The 20,630-nt window shown below is 41.9% G+C and overlaps 1 protein-coding gene across 1 annotated transcript; it reads right to left on the bottom strand.

Annotated features, from left to right (window-relative positions):
* Positions 1-15,751: 15,751 nt before the first annotated feature.
* On the bottom strand, positions 15,752-19,617 carry ZNF645 (zinc finger protein 645; the record flags this gene model as incomplete). The annotated part of the gene is made up of 5 exons (XM_008947226.1): positions 15,752-17,223; positions 17,811-17,884; positions 18,692-18,775; positions 19,035-19,135; positions 19,450-19,617. Coding segments are annotated over 5 exons (1,469 nt in total), but the record flags the coding sequence as incomplete, so codon positions are not given.
* Between the last annotated feature and the right edge of the window lie 1,013 nt (positions 19,618-20,630).

The following is a 20,630-nucleotide window of genomic DNA, read 5'->3' as shown; positions in this document are numbered from 1 at the left end:
ATGCAGCATGTTAGATGGAAGTTACACAGAAAAAAAAAAAAAAAAAACAACAAACAAACCCAAGAGACAACCATGGTTTGAAGTATTTACTCCAAACAATAAAGTTTGTGGCTGGAGGGCAGGGCTGCTTACCTCTAACACTCAGAAAATATAGGTTCTTGGCTTTCTCACTGATCAGTTCCTTATGTTCCCAAATGGTTCCACACTTCAGTTTTCCCAGCTACCACACAGTTATGAAAATGCTACACATGAAAGTGCTCTGACATCTGTGGATAAAAAATATTCAGTGTTATCTAGTCATTTATGCTTATGAGTTGCATACATTCACAGCACTTACATTTGTATATTTACAACTCTCAGCTTTACCAGGATCTTGATTTGCTTGTAACCTTGCTGTATTTTAATTGAGCATTTAGTGAACCACCTATAGAAGATCCGCCTCTCTATCCACAGTTTCTTATTGTATAGAAATCGTCATCCCTAGAAACACTCCTTGGTACTAGTTGGTGAGTCTGGCCCTGCTTTACAAGAAAAACAAATCTAGGAAACATGAAACTCCTCACCAAAGGCAGCTGGACAGCCTGGACCAGATCTTAGATCTGTTGCTGCTCCCACCCTGGGCTCGCAACCTATGTTCTTGATATGCTTATAACCACTGCCATCTACCTGCTTGTTACAGGTTATCTGGGTGGTGACTTTCTTAGCTGCTGTTTTTCTTGGCCTGGATATTGGGTTAGCAACTGCCGTGGCCTTCCAGCTGCTGACCGTGGTGATCCGCTCCCAGATGTGAGTTCCTGTTGCATGTGATGATATCTCAGGATGTTCTGGTATAAATTAACTCCCCCTGTACAGAGAAGGGCAACAGCCCCATGCCTCTGTTTGTCCAGCAACCATGTATGGAAAAATAATTTACAGGAGTAAACCCCTGGTCCCTCTTCAGTCTACCTCTGCAGATGAGGTTGTTTTCTCTGATCGTTCCCTTCCACCAGCTTTTGGTATGGGGTACAAATAATTGCATGTGTGTGTGTTTGTTCACAGTCCAAGCTGCACTGTTTTGGCTAATGTTGGGAGAAGCAACATCTACAGAAACAGGAAGGATTACACTGATGTAAGAAATGTCGTGTTTCTTTTATTATCTGCTGCGTTTCTGTTTCTATAGCAGACCTTGCTACTGACTCTTTTGCTTCATTGTACAGATCTATGAGCCAGAGGGAGTGAAGATTTTCAGATGCTCATCTCCTATCTTCTTTGCTAATATTGAATTCTTCAGAGAGAAACTCATCACTGCTGTAAGTGTCCGGGGCTGTCGTTCTGAACATACAAATTGCACAACACATTATGGTGAACACCATTTCCCAATAATAACTATATATGCGGTCAGACCACAGTTCAAAAATGAATTTTTTGAGAATTATTCAAATATTGTTGCCACTACATGTACATACACACCTCTGAGAAAGAGAACAGCCTGACTCATGCTGAACTTATACCATAACAATGTACATACATATTTTAAGTCCTTTAGATGAAAATACTGAAAACATTAAGAAGGGATATTATTTTATCTCATTAGCATTCATATTATTTACACCAAATAGATGCTATGTTACTCATCTTGCCCCAAAGAACATAATCAGAATAGTCAGAAGAAATGCTGAATGAAATCACACTGTCAAAGAGGTCTTAATGTCTTCCATGACAAACTGGGAGAGGCAGGTGGTTTTTCTGTAACCAGCATGGAGAGCCAGGACCCCTGAACCCTGACTGTGCCAGCAAGGCCCACCATCCCCAGACTGAACCAAACCTGCACCTATAACCTCCCTTTCCTGCTGTTCTTAGGGGTGAGTGGGTAAGCAGTGAGTACCCTGAGTATTGGTAATCTGCAGTTCATTACTCATGTGAGGGACTGAAACTGGCAGAGGAAACAGGGAATCTGGCATGTTTGGGTCTCCATGTGCTTGGCTTTCAACTCAGAAGAGCCTGAAGGTATTTTTTTCTGTGAGTGAAGATGTTTGTGCCACTGTTTCTTTACAAATATGGGTACTTGTAACACCTTTCTCCTCCACCCACTAGATAGATGAGACAGAAAACTTGCAGGAATTTAGTATTTTTGTAACCTTATTAGCCAAATTTACCTGCCATCTAATTCTGTTAAAACCAGCTAAGAGGTTCAAGAGACATAGGCAGCCAGTATGATCAACTTTGATTTTCTTCTTCAAGAAAACAAAGCGATGTGTATATGACCCACACTGCAGTCAAGTGGCACAAAGCAGATCCAACCTGTGAGCTCAGTTGCCTGGGTGGGTGTCTCATAATGAAGATGAGTAGGACACACTCTGGGCTAGCCAGCACTGTACTAGCCTGGAGTTACTGGCCTGTGCTACAGCATCTTCACTACTATAATGTTGTCCATGCTGGTGTCCTACAGCTAGTAGAGATACGCCTGTTTGGTTTGTAGTCATACCCGTAGACATCTTTTCCACTCAGAAAAAGAGCCCTTGTTTGAACTGATGGAAAGCAGTAGGCAACATCAAGACCAAACTATGCTCATTCTCACTGTAAAGAAAAGCCACATGAGATGCTGTGACGGTTCTCTGGTGTTGCTGGTTTTTGGTTTTTTTTGTTTTTTTTTTTAATTATTCAAAGTGCTGTTTCTGCAGGTTGGCTTCAACCCACAGAGAGTCCTGAGGAAACGCAATAAAGCTCTGAGGAAGATCAGAAAGATGCTGCAGAAGGGAGAGCTGCAAGTGACGCCTGTATGTAAGGCAACTCTATTCCGGGCGGGGTTAAGCAGCCAGCTCCCTGCCTTGACCTGGCAGAGAAGATAAGATTTTAAATGTCTCTCACAGTTAGAGACCTACCGCTTTACCATGGGCAGAGCTTGTATGTGTCCACTGGGGCTCTGATGGCATCAAATGGCAGGATCAGGTCCCACAGAGGCAATGTTCATGCTGCATTAATGTTAGGGTAAAGCTGAATTTCTTCCAGCCCAAATCCTGCATGCTTTTCGTTGACTGGTTCTAAAATTACTGAATCAAAGCATATCTGACAACTGCCTTCAGGGAACAATAAAAAGCCATCGTTAACTGATTATAATGATGATTAAATGGTTGATGAGAAGAAAGCCAGCATTTCCAGACTCCTTCAGGTAAGGTGGGTCCTGCTCCATCTCATGGCTACATGAGCTTTGTACTGCCACCACTCTCACCGTTGTGTAAGACCACCACTCTCACCGTTGTGTAAGACACTCTGCTACCCTGGGTAGGTCTTAATTATTAATTAAGTATTAATTATGACAATTTTCTCTGTCAACACAGAAAGGCTTGATTTGCATGGCTAACCACACACACGAGTCAGATGAAGAACTGGACAACAACAGGATAGAGGAGCTGGACCAGCCCACCAACATGACAGACTTGCCCATTCAGATTGACTGGGGTGCTGACCTCCCTGTCAGCCTCATCGTGCCCCGGGTGGATATCCACAGCATCATTCTGGACTTCTCATCAGTGTCCTTCCTTGATTTTTCTGCCATGAGAGTCCTCCAAAAGGTAACTGTAATTCACAGGCAAACAGTAGTCATATGAAAGAAAAACAAATGCAGTTACACTTGGGGGAAGAGATGGCACCCAGAGGCTTGCTGGCTTGGCAGGCTGGAGGAGTGGGACAACATGAGCCTCACAAAGTTAAGTAAAGCCAGGAGAAATGTCTTGCATATAGGTCAAAGCAATCCCCAGTATCAGTACAGCCTGGGGGACGAATGGATTTGGAGCAGTCCTGAGGAGAAGGACTTAGGGGTACCGGTGGACAAAAAATTGGACATGAGATGGCAATGTGCATTTGCAACCCAGAAAGCCAACTGAATCCTGGCCTGCACCAAAAGAAGCATGGCCAGCAGGTTGAGGGAGGATATTCTGCTGCTCTGCTCTGGTGAAACCCTGTCTGGAGTACCATGTCCAGCTCATGAGTCCCCAGCATAGAAAAGACATGAACCTGTCAGATTAGTTCTAGAGGAGGGGCACAAAAATAATCAAAGAGCTTTCAACCTCTCCTACAAAGAAAAGCTCTGGGAACACCTTATTATGCCTTTTCCATGCTTAAAGAGAGCCTATAAGAAAGATGGAGGAAGACTTTTTAACCAAGGTTTGTAGTGACAGGACAAAGGGGAACAGATTTAAACTGGAAAAAAAAAAAACAAAAACAAAAACATAGATTTAGATGAGCTATTAGGAAGAAATTCTTTACAATGAGGGTGGTGAGACACTGGGACAGGTTAACCAGAGAGATGGTAGATGCTCCACCCCTGAAAGTGTTCAAGGCCAGGTTGGATGGGGCTTTGAACAACCTGACCTAGTGAACGATATCCCTGCCCATGGCAGGAGAGTTGGACTAGATGACCTTTAAGGTCCCTTCCAACCCAAACCATTCTGTGATTCTATTCTATTTCTCTAGCCTGCTTCTTAAAGACATTCCTATATGGACTGGGAAGTTGGTGGCATCTTCTGAGTTTATGTGAATGTTAATGTACACTTTCCACCAAAAGTGTTTAGGAAATGGATTAAATAATCAATCTAAATTTTCTTGGAATTAGAGTGCTGGCTGTGGCACCGTTTCTTCACTTGGTAAGATTTTGGGAAGTTTTACAGAAATGTACATATGAAATACAGCTTTAAACACTGTTCTGGGAGTTGGTTCATTGGAGTTTTATTTCTGCTTCTCCTCTGGCTTCCCAAGATGACCTTGAGCAAAGCAGAAATAACATTTAGGGTGTGCAAATCTATTTCCATAGGAAATAAACACCCACCCTGTAGTGGGAACTATAGTTCTCCTCAAATCCTCAGTTACAAAACTCTCCTCAGAAGATTTTGGAGTCTTAGTTTCATCATATGTCAAATACTAACAATAAAGCCATACAATTTATGAAAGATCACCTCTTTTACTAAGGGCTAAATGTACTAAATACTGATCCTTTTCAAAGGGATTGGTCATCCCTGTCTGCAGCCACATGAAGGGATTATCCTGCCTCTGGGTGCAGCAGAGTTTGAGTTTATTGCCGCTTACCATCGTAGATCTTAAATATCATAAAGTGGTTTGTATATTTGCTGTGCCTAATCACCATAACAGCTGTTACCAGCAAAAATAGCAGTAATCTAAATGGTACCTCTTTCTGGTTTAACAGACTTTGAAAGAATTTGTCCGGATCAACATTGACATTTACATTGCAGGGGCACATGGTGAGTACTTGCCCTTCCATCAGCATCACTGTGGATACCTCATCTCATCACCTTCCCTGTCCACCACTGAGCACAGCTCACTGTGGAGGATCATCCCAGTTTTACCCTCCAGTCTTGGATAACAAACAGAGCTGGCTGAGCTGAGGAGCCATCCCTCCCATGCTGTCCTCAGCAGGTTGGGACCACACGTGACAGCTTGTTCTACCTATGGCCATCACTGTGCTGCTCAACCTGGACTGCAAGACCTGCTACTGGGCAGCCTGTTAGGCATTGTTAGAAAAGGGGCTCAAATGCTGAAGTGTTGGGGTTTAAGCCCCCAGCCCAGAATGAGGGTTGGCATATGGATGTTGCCCACAGCCAGGCAAGAAAGACCCTCCTGAATGGTTTTCACCCAGGGTCTGCCCAGCCTTGGGTGGGAACTGATTAAGAGACCACCACCAGGTGCCCCTACCTTCCATGTTAACGTGGAGACGAGAGGAGCTAATCACATAAGAGCTGACTCTCCTTGCAGTGGAGTTGGGAGGTTGTCTATACAGTGCATGAGCTGTATGAGGGTTCAGGTTGTTGGAAGGGCTTCCTGACTATTCACAGCAAGTGCAGTACCTAGGACAGGGGGGCAAGATCATGAGGCTTTCTCTGGGAAATCACTGTATGATTGGACTCATTGCCTGGCTCATTCCATCCCCCATGGCTTGGTGTCTGAGTCAGCTCACTCCCTTCTTTACATCCTGTGCTGTGAGTGAATGTGTTAATTTATTCACCCCTCCAGTGGTTTGGCACCTTGGATCTTTTGTGTATGATGGAAGATCAGAAGGAGGGGTCTGGCTATTGTTTTGCCCATTAATGATAATCTCCTTCTTTGTTGGCTAAGCAGTCAGCAAAAGAAATGCCCTTCTGCCTGGCACTGAGCAGAGCAGTACTGATGAGCATTTACGTCCCACCCCTTCCATATGAGTAAAGAGGAACCCCTCTGCTCTAATAAATAATACCAGCAATTTCTGTGTTTGCTCAGTGGACATACTCAGGATACACTTCTACATTTTCAAGGCCCACAGGTCACTTTGTGCTTTGATTTTGTTTTCCCACAGAGGGTTTCCTGGACAAACTGGAGAGGTGTGCGTTTTTTGATGAGGAGATTAAGTCATCCATGTTTTTCCTCACCATTCATGATGCGGTTTTACACATTTTGCTGAAGAAGGACATAGCTAGTTCTCCCAAATTAAAGCTTGCTGAGGTAAAACTGCATATTTCATTTTATGCTACCTTAGTAGTGTACCTTTACATTACCCCCAGGCACCCTGCAGTGCCCTGCATGGCTAGCCCTACACTGTCTCTATATGCAAAAAGTCAGTGATTAAAACCCAGCTAGTCTCCAATAAATTTGGAGATGAAAAGTGGCTCCATGTCTAGGTGCCTGGCAAACCACTAGTGAAGGAGTGAATAATTCCCACTGAAGACTGACCTGGCTGTGGACTTCACTTGAAGCCACCTCCTTGGGAAGAGCACAGTGCAGGGTGAAATCCCATCCTGTCCCTCAGCAGTCCGCTGTTGTCACCCATCTGGCAGGGACTTGCTGGAGTGGCAGCAAGGCAGAAAAGGCAGACTTCTTGCTGCTTGCATGTAGGTTTCCCGTGACTGTCCACCTTCCAAAGGTGTGCTAAAGTAGTGTAGATAAACTAGTACAGCCAAATGTGCCATTGGCCTTTCTGGGAGTGTTCTCAAATCAAGAGTATGAAAGGATCCCACGTATGTCAAATCTGTTTAAACGTACCAAACCCAGAAAGCCATTCACCTGGAAACTGCCTAATCCCACTTAGCTGAACTGGCCCAGTTCTTTCTGCACTGACCCAGAGACCTGTCAGGAGGCATGAAGAGCTGAAAAGGGAAAGCTTCTTTCCTTCCAAGTGAATTTCCCAGGCATGTTCCAGACTTAAAAAAGAAGACTTTTTTTAATGTGAAAAAGGGGTCGGGGTGGGAAGCTATAAAAAGAGGCAATCCATTTCCTAACCCATGACTTCTTGTGTTCCTTGCAGGAGAAGGGTAGCAGCAATGACTACACCATCACCCCCAGCAGTGGACTGCGCAGCCGGGAGGGGATGGTAAGACTCCCTCCCTCCTCTGGTAGCAGCACTCCAACTGTAGGAAATGCAGCCCCAAAAGCTACTCATGGGAACTGCTAGGTCAGATAACAAAAGCATCTTCACCCCTGAGCTCCTGTGTCAGCCCAGGACAGAAAGCATCCAGACAGCTTAGTGATGGGATTTGACTTAATGCAAAGCCTTGCAGGAGTAAGAGGCATGGGGCTCAGCTCACAAGCCTTGCCTGCGAGCAAGACAGAGTCTGCAGAAGGAAGGTGGGCAAAGGCTGTCTCACCAGGCTCTCACCTGGTCTCCTTGCCTATCCACCACAGTACCCCCGTGATGAGCTCACCAGTAGAATGTCTGTATCCCAGGGACATCAGCACTAGTACCACTTATCTTGGGCAGAAGGGAAGTCTGGAGACAGTGATAAGAAAGGAGCACAGGCAGCCTTGTGTCAAAGACTTAAAGAGAAGGACAGTGTCCCACACACAGCAAACTGACAAGGAAAAAACCTCAGACCATAGCTTTCCCACATAAACGCTTTAAAGTAACAAATTCTTACATATCACTCATCAGATGGCATCTACCCTGGCTGTCCTTACAGAGGGTGACATTTATTTCCTTCTGTTTCCCACAGATTCCAACAGAAACAAAATTTTAGATTTATTTTTCTAACTGTAATATCCTTCAGCAACACAACAACATGTATAGAAGATGAATGCAGATGTAGTGATGAGCATGAAGACAGAAGGATATTTTTAAATACCTTAAGAAGGATTTACTGCATATGGTTGTATTCCAAGTTTTGGAAGAGGCTTGATAGTCTTTATGTGCCTCTCTATAGAAACGTATTTATGTACACACATGGAGGCTAAAATCACACAGATTTTCTTACTTCGTACCTTGTTGACAGCCTACCCACAGAGTTGAAGAGTAGGTAATGTTAACCCTATTTGCATATACTTGTACATATATCTGTATTATTCTGACAGTTTGTAGACAACCTGTACAGTTACTAGAGAATACATAAATATTTGAAAACTTGTAATTTATAACACTGACTAATAGTTGGAAGTAATATTTTATCTTCAGCTTGTATATAACTTCTATAAAGTTTTCTTGATGGTTTGTAAGATACCTAGTAGACTGAGTTATTAAACTCATTTTCAGCTCGCTACCAAGAGCCAAGTGTACATAGTGACCAACATATCTACTGTAAAATGTGAAGCTCATTCAGGAAAGACACAGTGTTTTCAGAGCCAAACATGATTCATTGATTTGGTTTGGGATGGTATAAAGTGTGCAAGAGAGGACACATTTATAGTGAGCTATTAAAAAATGATTTTGGTAACTCTGTATTGGTTGCTGCATTTGTCAATGCAGCATTGAGGTAGCCCATAATCAGTGAGACCCAGCACGTGTCCCCCGAGTGAGTGGACGGATGCACTGGCCCCAGAACCCTTCTCAGGAGGAGCTGTGGGTGCAGAGCTGCCAGGTGGGCAGGCTGAATTGCCCAAGTCTCTTAGGTGGATGCACAGAGGACTTTAAAGAATCTACTCTGATACTCTGAATCTACTCTAGTCTGCACAACCCACCCTGCAAAACTACCTTCAGTTAAGCCTTGCTGGAAGTCTAAGGCTTGAAGATGAACTACGTTGCACCTTTCAGAAAAACAAACAAACAAACAAACAAACAAAAACCCAACAAACCAACACAACAACCTCCCAAAGTGACAGATCTTTGAATTTAGCATAGCAAGTGCTGGAGGAATGAAAATCTTCATCTTAGAGGAAAACAGAACCATCCCTGGAGCCTGAAAGAACATCAGTCTGAAATCACAAGATTTTTCAGTTTTCAAGCCTAGTTTTGACTTTCAACCAAGCTGGGGTGACCAGAACTGTGCATTTGGACTTGCAGTGAGCAATTTTTAATGCCATTGGAGAAGATAGGATGACTAAAGGCACTGAAAGGCAAAGATAGTTTATACTAAAAGAGGAGGTAACAACAAGGATCTTTGAAAAGAAAACACCAGGAAGGAGGGAGCACTTATCTGCTAAATGTTTTCATGAATTATTTTTTTTACAAAACTCTGGAGATACGTGATGAAACCTGCTGATGAAATGAAGCTGGAAGGTAATATTCAAGCAAAGAGGCTTTGAATACAGAACAAATGAGGTGAGCTTGGAGACTGAGGTAAGAGAAGTTCAGTGTTCATAAAACACACTTGTGCATTTGCAGATGTGGTTCTGTGGTGAGTTATTGTATGCCCAAAGTGGCATGGGAGATGTGGCCTTTGGTGGTAGTCACATTGAGATGTTACAGGCTGCTTTCTACAGACACCAGATGCATGGTGGCAGTTGTACTAGCCTGTTGTTCCTCTGAGTGTGCCACAGCAAACTTGCTGGCAAAGTCAGCTATGTGTCATATGCCAGACAACTAGCACAACAGTACCTGAAAACAGGTACAGTCAGGACATCACCAAATCACCTTACTAATGCAGCCTTCCAAAAAAACATAGATTATACCAGAACAGATTTTTTCCAGCAGAATCAGGAAGATATTAGTGATACTGTGCAACACACAGGGAAGATTTCACTCTAAATACTATGAACTCCACAACTGAGCCCTCCAGTTACAGAAAGATGAAGTCAAACTGCAATTAATGAGGAGAATTGCTGTGAGAATCTTTGTTGAATGGAGAGTCTGTATCTAAGGACTGGCAAAAAGAGATACAGATACCTCATGGATTTAACCAAAGAGAGAGGAAAGACTATGCAAGATAAAAATAATGTCCTACAAGAACAGAAAAAAAAAAGGATACAAACTGGCCAAATGGAGACAAAAGATAGATATTAGAAGATGGCTCCTAATCTTTACAATGGAGAGACTGTGGAACATCTGTTCCAGATTGAATAAGAGGAGCAAAAGACCTAAACTACTTGTAAGATGAGGCTTAAGAGATTTATGAAAATCATGGTATCACATCCTACAAGTGGAATCTGGACTTTCAGACTCAGGCTGTTCTTTACAGGCCTGTGCTCACATGCACCTATACAGACTCAGGTAAACATCCAAAGGAAAAACAAGCCAATCTGGTGCAATATCACATATTTACTGGTTTATTCTTGAGACAGGGACCTTTGGAAACCTAGATACTATTGCTCCTCCAGTGGGCACTGTTGCTGCTCGGTTAGAGCAATACCATGTTCTGCTTTTTAATCTTTAACTCAATAATAAGTTAAAAGGTAAATTTCATACCTGCTTTCTTTTGGGAGAGGTGACTGGTACAGTATCACTTCACCATCACATATCCTGAGCCTACATCTCCTTAGCACAGTGCAGATGCCTGGTAACAAAATAACAGGCATTTTACAGCCAGCAAGAGGCATGGGAAATACAGAAACCCCAGAGCCTGCAATGCTCAAGCCTAGTTTCAAGCCTAGTTTTCACCTCTCAGTGCAGTAGAGATTGCCTGTGTGAAATACAGCAACAGAAAAATTCACAGTTACTCACGTATTCAAGGTCTTGGGCCCAGTGGAAAGAGCATTGTAACATGCAAACCCATATTTTTTTCAGTTTCAAACTAGCTTTTTATTAAGGAATAGTACCTTTAAGCACTTCTTTATTGGAAAGGAATGTCAGTCATTCTTTTCTCACTCTTCTTCATGCATCTGCTCCCTAAGAAAATGCCTGAAAGTTTACCTGCTCCAGAAACGGCACAGAACAAGTGCAGGAACTCTCATCAGTACTTATGTCATTTTGTTTAGTATAGGAAATAATTGACCATAAATTATCTTGGAGCTGTGTTCGAGCATTGGTTTTCACAAACAAAACCAAAGAAAACCCCTGTTGACTGATATATATGCACATCTATTTAGAATTACTCATTTGGGGTTTTTTTTTAAGCAGTTACGGTGAAGTTCTTTTGTGAAACCTTCCTACATAAAAATGGAAACATTTCTACCCGCTTGCACACATTATCATTCTTTCCATTAATTGATGTGTAGTCCTACAAGCACTTGAGAATCACTTGTGTTCCATTATCAGAATGAATTATTAAAGTTTCAAGATGACTGAGCTAATACCAACTTCCTGCTGCTATTCCACCCACACTTTTCCAGATGTATCTTGGAATTTTAACTATTTTAATCTCTTGTCTTCATGAACCAAGTCAAAACTGAAAACAATTTTTAAAACAAACAAACAAACAAACAAATTAATGCCCCGTATTTAAAAAAAAAAAATACAGTTCAGAGTAGAAAAGTTTAGATTCTAGAGTCACTCTGTTTTATGGCTAAGTCAAGACTAAAAGGAGCTTTAAATTTCATTATTCTCTCTCATATTGCCCAAACAAATGCAGGTAGTTGAGTTTATGAACTGGGCAGTATGAATCATTAGTGTGAATATAAAAAGCTCTGGAACAGGCTGCCCAGGGAAGTGGTGGAGTCACCAACCCTGGAGATATTTAAAAGCTGGACAGATGTGGTGCTTAGGGCTTAGTGGTGACTTGGCAGTGCTGGGTTAATGATGGGACTCAATGATATTAAAGGTCTCTTCCAACCAAAACGATTCCATGAGTCTATAACGTCCCTGAACACAATGAAGAAACTCACAGTTGTAAAGGCACCGTTACTATATAAAGACAATTTAACATTTGCTAGAAATTGTTTTAACACATTAAAATAAAAAATAGGGGAAATACAACTTCTATAGTACTGACATTTCCTTTAGAAATGAAGTCAGGATTAAAATTAATATCAACCTTGCACATATCTCTGCTGCACTGGATCTGGTGGCATCACATGTAAGACCAGGAAAAGTTCCAGTGTATTTCCCGTACATTCAACACTACACTGCAGCTGCAGCCCGCTGTGCCTCTCCAGCTTCCCAGGCCTGAGGTACCTTCTGATGTGAACCCACACGTGCTTTTGTCAGCAACGTGGCAATATGCACAGAAAGAAGCAACACAAGATCAGACACAAGTTTTACAGAGCAGAAAACAGTTTAAGAACAGAGGTGTGTTCACACTCCATCCACAGAGGAAGCGAATCTACAAATGTGGACAGAATTTTGAGAACACTTGACTTCACGTGATATTGGAGACTTTCTTCTCCCTTGCTATGTGTGCAAACTCTAACATGGAACGGATGCGAGTTACTTCCACATTAGTTCTAAACACAATTTTTCACTCCGTTGAGAGCAGTAAGTGAACAGAAGTGGAAACTCCATCCCAGAACGGTTTTCTCTCTTGGATCAGATTTTTAAAACATAATTCACATTTTTCATTTCTGTTTTTAAGAGGCATGGAAAGTACCACTTAACACATCTAAGTAACCAATCTCAACGTTAATAGTATTTTTTTAAAAAAAAACACACCAAACATGAAGTATATGTTCATGCAATCAGCCCGCTTGTGGTAAAGTATGCATGGCTGCAGGCAATCCTTAAAGCAAAGTTACAGATGGAATTGAAGATAAAGCTTAAGGAGATAAGCATCTATACCATGGATGTTTTCTGGCCATCTGCTGATGTCCTTCCATTCATTCCACAGTGGACATACATAAATCACCATCACATCCCTTTTCATGCCCTTATTTGACATTATTAGAGGAATCAACAATGGCTGACAAATTAGTCGTCATTGGAGTTCTCTTCAAACCTTGGATCTGCCCAGCAATGCCTCAAGAAGGAAATTGCTGACACACAGGGATATTTATTCCAAAACAAACATTAAATTCAAATGTTTGTCTTTACAGAAAGCTGTAAGCGGGAATTCAAAGAACTCACAAGTACACCTCACCATTTCTAAGACTGTTAATTATAAAATTAAATACAATATAGGGCACTTCTGAACTTCACACTGAAACGATCAGGTATTTTACAAAAAAAAACCACAACCAACCAACCAACACCCACCCAAAACACAGCCAAACCCCCATAAATAATTTTAAAAGACTGTTAACATAAGTTTTTGACCAATATGGACATTTTTTAGCTTTGTATATATGAAAGTGTCAACAGTACCCTGTGACATGGCTGCAGGTATGCTTAAGACAATAAATTAAAAATTTATTTAGATTTTCCTACACAAGCAGGACAAAGAAACTTGACCCAAGTCCAAGTCCTGCCTACATAAGATGACTTTTCAGTAGGTCCTCTATCACAAAGACTTTTGATCCATGGTCACTAAACAATTCAAGGGATCCCACTGCTTTTTACTGGGTAGCACGTCCTCCCCCATGACACACATCACCTTTGCCTCAAGTATAAAGAGAAAAAAATTCTCACACACTCCCTAGTGATATATTTATCTTTTGTGCTTTTTGATAGAGCAAAAGCTGCTGTTTTCCCTTATTTCAACTGCCTCAACATTTTCAGAAAGGTACTTTATTAAGAACTTCAAGAATAGCTTTGAACCCAGGATTATTAAGTTTGAGCCCTTCAAGTGCTTCACAACAGACTTCGTAACGTAACAGAAGTACACAACCTGACATTTCTAATAATGATTTCTTATTTCTAATGATGGATGAAGTTGCCCTATTTCCTCATCACCTGGAATTGACAGGCAATTACTGATTTCACAATGTCTTATATTCCAAAGCAGAGTGCACTGGTGAGGTCGATCTCCTTGCACAAAAGCCCATCACATGGTGTCCTCGTAAACCCACGTGCTACCTTCTCAGCCTAAACAAAATTAAGTTGGCACTGAGAACCATCAGTAAGTCTGTTTAAAACAGGTATGTCAGGTCAAAGTTTGGCTTTGCAGAGTTAAAGAACACGAGTCAGGCGTAAAGGTTTCCTCCCAGATGAAGTCACATGCTGCAGTATAAAGGCACCTCAGCCTACATTCTACCAACCAATTTAACAGTGACTGAAGAAGGCCCTTAAAAGCTCCTCACCTGTTTAAGTCACTGAAACAAAACAATGCTGGCAGAGGTATTTTCACCTTTAGACACACTGAAACAGCATAGCACACTACCACAAGCAGCCTGTTTTTCTTCACCAGTGTGTTTTATTTAAAATGACTTATTTTTCAGTGAAATCAAAACAAAAAACTCTTTAGAAAGAAGCATATTACATCTAAGTAGGCTTTTCATCAGTTAGCACTTACTGGTCACTTGTACACCCCAGAATTTATTTGTGTATCTTAGAATTTATTTGCACACCTCTAAAGAAATATTTATTTGAAAGGTAGTCTAAAAGATTTGCCCGTGGCCATAAGGAAACCAATGACAGTGAAGGACACAGAGTAAATCTAAAGAGACCTTGCTCTGGTAATTAAAAATATGCAGTTTATGTGTAAAATTACAAAACTGCAATGTTGCACTGCCAAAGCTCTTCCATAAATTTCACACATAAAAGGCAAGAAAAAAGTTCACAAAATAAATAGTAATGTAGAGGTTTTAAGATGGTTCAGATTATTTGAGAACAGTAGGAAAGTACAAAACTTAGAAAAAATCCAAAGGATTTCTTCATCTAAGAGCATCATTGCCAGAAATACAGCATTTTGAAAGAACAAAGGTTCAGCACTAACACGGATTAGAAATGCAAAGATAAGCACTCCAAACAACAGAGAACACTCTCCTATTATTGTATGGTTCTGCTACCAGCTGCACTAATAAAGGAACTTCCTCATTTATATTTCTCTTTAAAAGTATGCTTAGAAACCATAATTTGGGGCCAAACCAGACCTCAGGTGTCTGCTTATAATGCTGCTTTTCAAAAACAGCAATACAAAACACCTAACTACAGTCTATTCAGTGAAATCTCTATCACAAAACTGAAACAGAGAAAGGAAGTGTATGGTTTTTTTAATTTCTTTTTATCTACATATGGAATTTTAGACCTCTTCTTTTAGGTTATCTGAATGGTTTTCCTACTGTACGTATCACATAATAAGGTGACATAGGCAAAGACCACTTCCCTGCCTAAAATTATCTGCTTCTTACAGACATGGCAAGTCAGTTCACAACCACTTTCCCCACGAGCACAGCCATAGGTACACAGGGTAGTATGAATTCAACTCCACTGGGTAATGTATGTGTAAACAGAACCTTCTGAATCAAACCTAGCTTTAAAACAAACCAACCAACCCAAAAACCCAATCCCCAAAGAGCAAAACCAAAAAACACCCCACAATACATTATTACATGGTTTCATGTCATGTCCAAAGCTTTATATGCTGATAAGTTTATCTTGCTGCATAAATTTAAAATATAAAAGAGAAAAAGCTAAAACGCAGCATTCTGTATGTCTGATTTCTAGTGGCATGAATTCACCACAGACTGAATTTGTTATAAGCAATGGTTAACTGTTATTGGGAGAAACATTAGAGTTCTCTTAATATTTCATTACATTGCCTATTTGGAAAACTATTACTGTTGAAATGGTGTCCCAGAACCGTGTCTGTGTTAACGTCATATAAAACCTCACCAATTTTACAACCATATTTCAGTTTAATTATTGTACACAGGTTAACAAAAACGTGTCACAAGTGAAACTAAACACTGGATTTAACAAAAACAATATTCAGAATGGTACAACACATGTTCATTTTCTCCAGGAAATAATATTACAATTGTTCATTTTAGGACAATTTAGTCACACGAGAGACAGAAGTTCTGTTAAAATGCAACTGCGGTCTACTAAGCCACTTACTTTAGCACTACAGAATATTTGAAGTCACGAGTCCTACAGCCAAGGCTTAAAAATCATTCAAGATTCAAACCCCAAAATGTCTTACAGTCAAAATGACGGTATTTTTAAAAAAAAACACAACAAAATAATCCCAGAACAATTAATTAAAAGGCTGTTGTATATACTTTTATCCTCTTCATAGCACTCTCTATTCATGTAACTGCTCGTATCATTGGTAATAGGGTCTGTACCTGGCTTGATCAGGGTGGTGTGGTCCAGGAAGGGGGGCCTGGGCAGGAGGCCCCTGCATCCTTGGAGGTGGAGGTGGTCCCCTTGGAGCCGGCCATATCCCTGGACTCATTCCCCCAGGCTGTGTGAAAGGGGGACTGAGAGTTCCTTGATCTTCACTGAACTGTGGCAAAGAGTTAGGATTATAGTGATGGGGAGGGGGTGCACTGACATTTACAGGGGGCCCTCCGTGCTGAGGAGGGGGAGGTCCTGGAGGAGGGTGATTCATATACGGTGGCATCTGGGCAATTATATGTCCAGGTGGTGGGGTTATTGGAGGAGGAGCAGAGGTCATTGGTGGAGGAGGAGCTTGGCTATACACCATGTGAGGAGTACCTGCTGCCTGGGGAGGGTGCTGCAGCGGATGGCTTATCGGTGGAGGTGGCGGTGGGGGCGGTGCGTAATGCTGCTGTGGAGGCATAATATGATGAGGGTGCGACACCACGGGTTGACCCTGGTACTCAGGGTGATGATGAGCAGGTGCAGGGGCTGGAGGAGGTGGTTCTCGAGCACCCGAATTCGAGTCATCCTGAATAGGGACTGTGATTAAGTTGCTGTGTTTTCTCGTGGAGATGCGGAAGGTGTCCTGAGCGACGGGGCGCGGCGGCGGCGGCGCCATGGACAGCTCTGCAGGAGGAGCACGGATGTCTTCGTGTGGCTGGTTGTAGTGCTCGTGTGGCACGTGCTGCAGCGGCGGCGGCGGCATCATGATGTGCTGCTTGGGCGGAATGTGGCTCATGTGATGTTTCTCAGGTGGCATTATGAAACGCTCAGGAATCTCGGCAGGCGGCGGAGCAATAGGAGGGTGTACGGGCTCGATCGGAGGACGAGTGACAGGCTTCCCAGCCCTCATGTGGCGGTGGTTGATGTGAGCTTGTAAGTCCCTCTGGGACAGGTAAGTTCTCTTGCACCCCTGAACAATGCTACACATGAAGAGAGACCCTCGCACACACTGCTCAATTCGCTGCACGGGCTCATTACAGCTAGGTCGGAAGAGAGCACTGGTTTACTGTCAGCACAGAGAGCTCCATCACCAACTGCTTAAATTATTGTTAAAAGTGTCTACTAGTAAACTGACTCACTACTGGTCAGTAAAACAGTTTACTGCTATTACCCAAATTAGAACTGACAATTTTTTCCCCACTGTAGCAATCAAAGAAACATTTCAGTGATTTTGAAGTTTATCTAGCTTTTAAGTCTCCCAACACGAGTAACGTAAAAATTTCATGAGTTGTAAAATTATAAATAGCATCACTCTCTCAACCAGATTCCTTCCACGTATTAAGACTTAGCAAGAGTCACTCTCCTTAAGTAAATAAAATTGTCATTTATCCCTTTTCAAATTACAGCGATAATAGGTTATCTACCCAAAAACTCAAAGAGCAAAGTAAATGCTTATCTCTTACAATCCCAAAATAAGGGATACGAAACTACAACCAAGTGATGTCGTAGAAAGTACTCTACTGCCTCTGCTAAAAGGACATAAATAAGAACGATGTTAACACACTATCTGAAATATTTAAGTTTGTTTCCTACATGTCCTTTGATAACGAATCTTGAGGGAACTCACCCTGGACACATCTTGTCTCCCTTTTTCTCATGTAGTATAGCACAGTCATAGCAGAAAACATGCTTGCAGGGTATCTAAAACCAAAAAATGTCTCTGGTAAGACACAGCATATAAATCTCTATGTCATTTTGGAGAATGCAGTTCCTCCCGCCAGCACACCATTTCTAAGAATAGAAGTAACTCAGTTACCTGCGAGGTGAACAGGCACAGCAGTAATTAGCAGTTTACATCATCTTTGCAAGAAGCTTTCTATAACAGTTTGTGTTCAGTTTGGGTTTTTTTAGGATAGGATTGTTGGGGTTTTTTAAGCATAGGCAAAAATGCATAGGCAAAAGTTTAAGCCTTGCAATAATACCAACACTGAACATCCAGAGAAACTGCACATGAATCTGATTACACTTGTCTTGTTGGCAAGGCAGGAAAGTTTTAAAAGCATTAACTGTCATTAAGTCAGATCCTGAAGCCTGTTAGGTCATCCTTAAAAATCTAAATCAATCTCAGGGATTTTGTTACACTAATTTTAGAGGGACAAGAAGAGCAAATAGTGCTTTCTGATTTCACTGCAAGTCTTCGACTGAGAGGGAGCTTATTTTTAAAGCTAAGTGGTTTAGGGTCAAACCCCACCAAAGCTGAAGGGTTTTTTTGAAACCTTTCTTGTTTCAAGCTTCTTTATTAAATGAAGGGGTAAAGTGAAATCAACCAGACAGATGGAACAAAACCACTTCAGCAATGAAGGTGTCCAGGTCCATCCTGATAGTCTTTTGCTGTTCAGAGTCCTGCTGCAACCATTAACCTCTAGAGGTCTCACAAGAGACACCATCAAGCCTGACTGTACCTAAAGGAAAACCACAGCTCCGCCTTCCACTGATAATTTCACTCACCATGCGTCCATACATTTTGATGGGCAGTCCACACTTATCACAGAAATGGACTGGTGTATCATCCTTTTCCCCAAGCAGGTTTATCTGACAGGACAGAGAAAGGGGTGGGAGAATAAAACCCAACATCACTAAAGCTTCTCTTTTCACTTATCATCAACACACCTGTTATTTCTGAACTAGCTGAGAAGGAAGCAAGAACACCACTAACAGGAGAAAGCACTGGATGTTTTTCTCAGTCAAAAATACTGGAAGCACTTTTACTTAAGAAAATATCTACCAGGACTACCTACAGTTTGGTATGGCTCACAGACAGAGATTCATGACTTCCCATCCATGATATTACCTTATAGTCCCAAAAGATGGGTCCAGGGAATCTCCTTTGGCTGCCGAACATTTCGCCTCCTTTGCATTCGTATCGTTCCTCTTTGTTATAATCAAATTCTTCTGTGGAAAGAAGAAAAAGAAGAAAGAGAGGAGCCAACCACAACGCCTTCTCAATACAGACTGGCTGCTATTAAGAGTCTGTGTTCTCCTACACTGACATCATCCAGAAATGCCACAGCACTCCCACTCTGCAGGCCGTTTGGAGAACGTGCACCATTTAATCCTTGCCCTGCAGGAGTACTTTGCAATCTGAAACTTGGCTTCACCTGGGCAGAACCTTGGACTCTCTAGCCTCCAGGGATGAATAAAGTCTGCAACAGTGCTGCAGGATAACACGCTTCCCCACTACAGGGCTACTATTTCTCTTAAATTACCTTCATCACCAGCCTGTGTCTTTGAAGGCATCCTGTTCATATTCCTTGGAGTTCGAGGTGCAGGTTTGGTTTTATTGGTTTGTTTTGAGATAAGCTTTATAGGGATTCTTCTACGAACATCAAGACCACCCAACGATCCTGAATTATTTGTTCCTTGCAAATCATTGTCTAGGAAAAAGAAAAAGTTTCTGTAATTTTTCAGTTACATAGTAGTTTCTAAAGAGACTAAATATTAACAGAAGAGTTTTAAGAACAATAATGTTGAAAGCTTAAGACTCATATAACATACTGAAGTTTAATCATTAGAAAAATAAGTATCTTCACATACAGTTTCTTCTAGAAGTAAAGTCACAAAATTGTACTGGTAACAAATGTGACCTCCGGAAATCTAGTTCTAAAAATAAAGCTACTTTTAAAAGAAGTTAGCTAGTCTGCTATTTCTCCACAACAGGAAAAAGAACATTTATTGCCTAGCTCTTCTCACAGCATGAAGAGTACCAAAGAGTCAATTCCTTGTACAACCTTGACAACATAAAATTTCTTATGAGGAAAGATAAATTGTTCATGAAAGCTGGAAGGAAACTAGTTGTTATATTAGGTCAGCACCTTGACGTATCACTGTCTTTGCTGAGCTGGAGATTATTGTTCCCCACTACAGAATTCTCTTTACATTTCAGTCTGAGTACCAGGACAGAGGAAGCAAGAAATGGCTCAACACACACATCAGTAGTTGCAGGCTCCAACAGATCATCTACAGGGGGTACTGCAACACCAACGACAGAGGTAAAACCCCCTCACTTTCCAGTGAGTCCTTAAGCAACCACACAGCGCCTCATTCACACAAAACCAAGTTCTGTTCCTCATGAATCTACACAGCTCACTTTAATTTTAACTGCAAGTGCTGTCTTGACAGGCACGTCCAAGCAGGCCACGTGCAGCCTCGAAGGGGTGGGGTGCTCCAGGAGCTGCTGCAGCGCGAGCTCTGCCACTCCACCCAACCCCAAAGCATCACAGCACAGCAGCACCAGGGCACTGACACTAGGGCCCCTCTAGTGTGACCCTGCACCACACCTCACAAATTGCTGCCCCTCCCAGCCTGTCAGCACCCCACTCAACACAACAAGTAGGAGGGATGGGGGGAAAAAAAAAAAGAAAATGTATACTTTAGTTACTCAGCAGCT

Source organism: Merops nubicus, unplaced genomic scaffold (assembly GCF_000691845.1).
Source record: "Merops nubicus isolate BGI_N331 unplaced genomic scaffold, ASM69184v1 scaffold13829, whole genome shotgun sequence".
Taxonomy (NCBI): Eukaryota; Metazoa; Chordata; class Aves; order Coraciiformes; family Meropidae; genus Merops; species Merops nubicus.
This window is presented reverse-complemented; position numbering and strand designations above follow the sequence as displayed.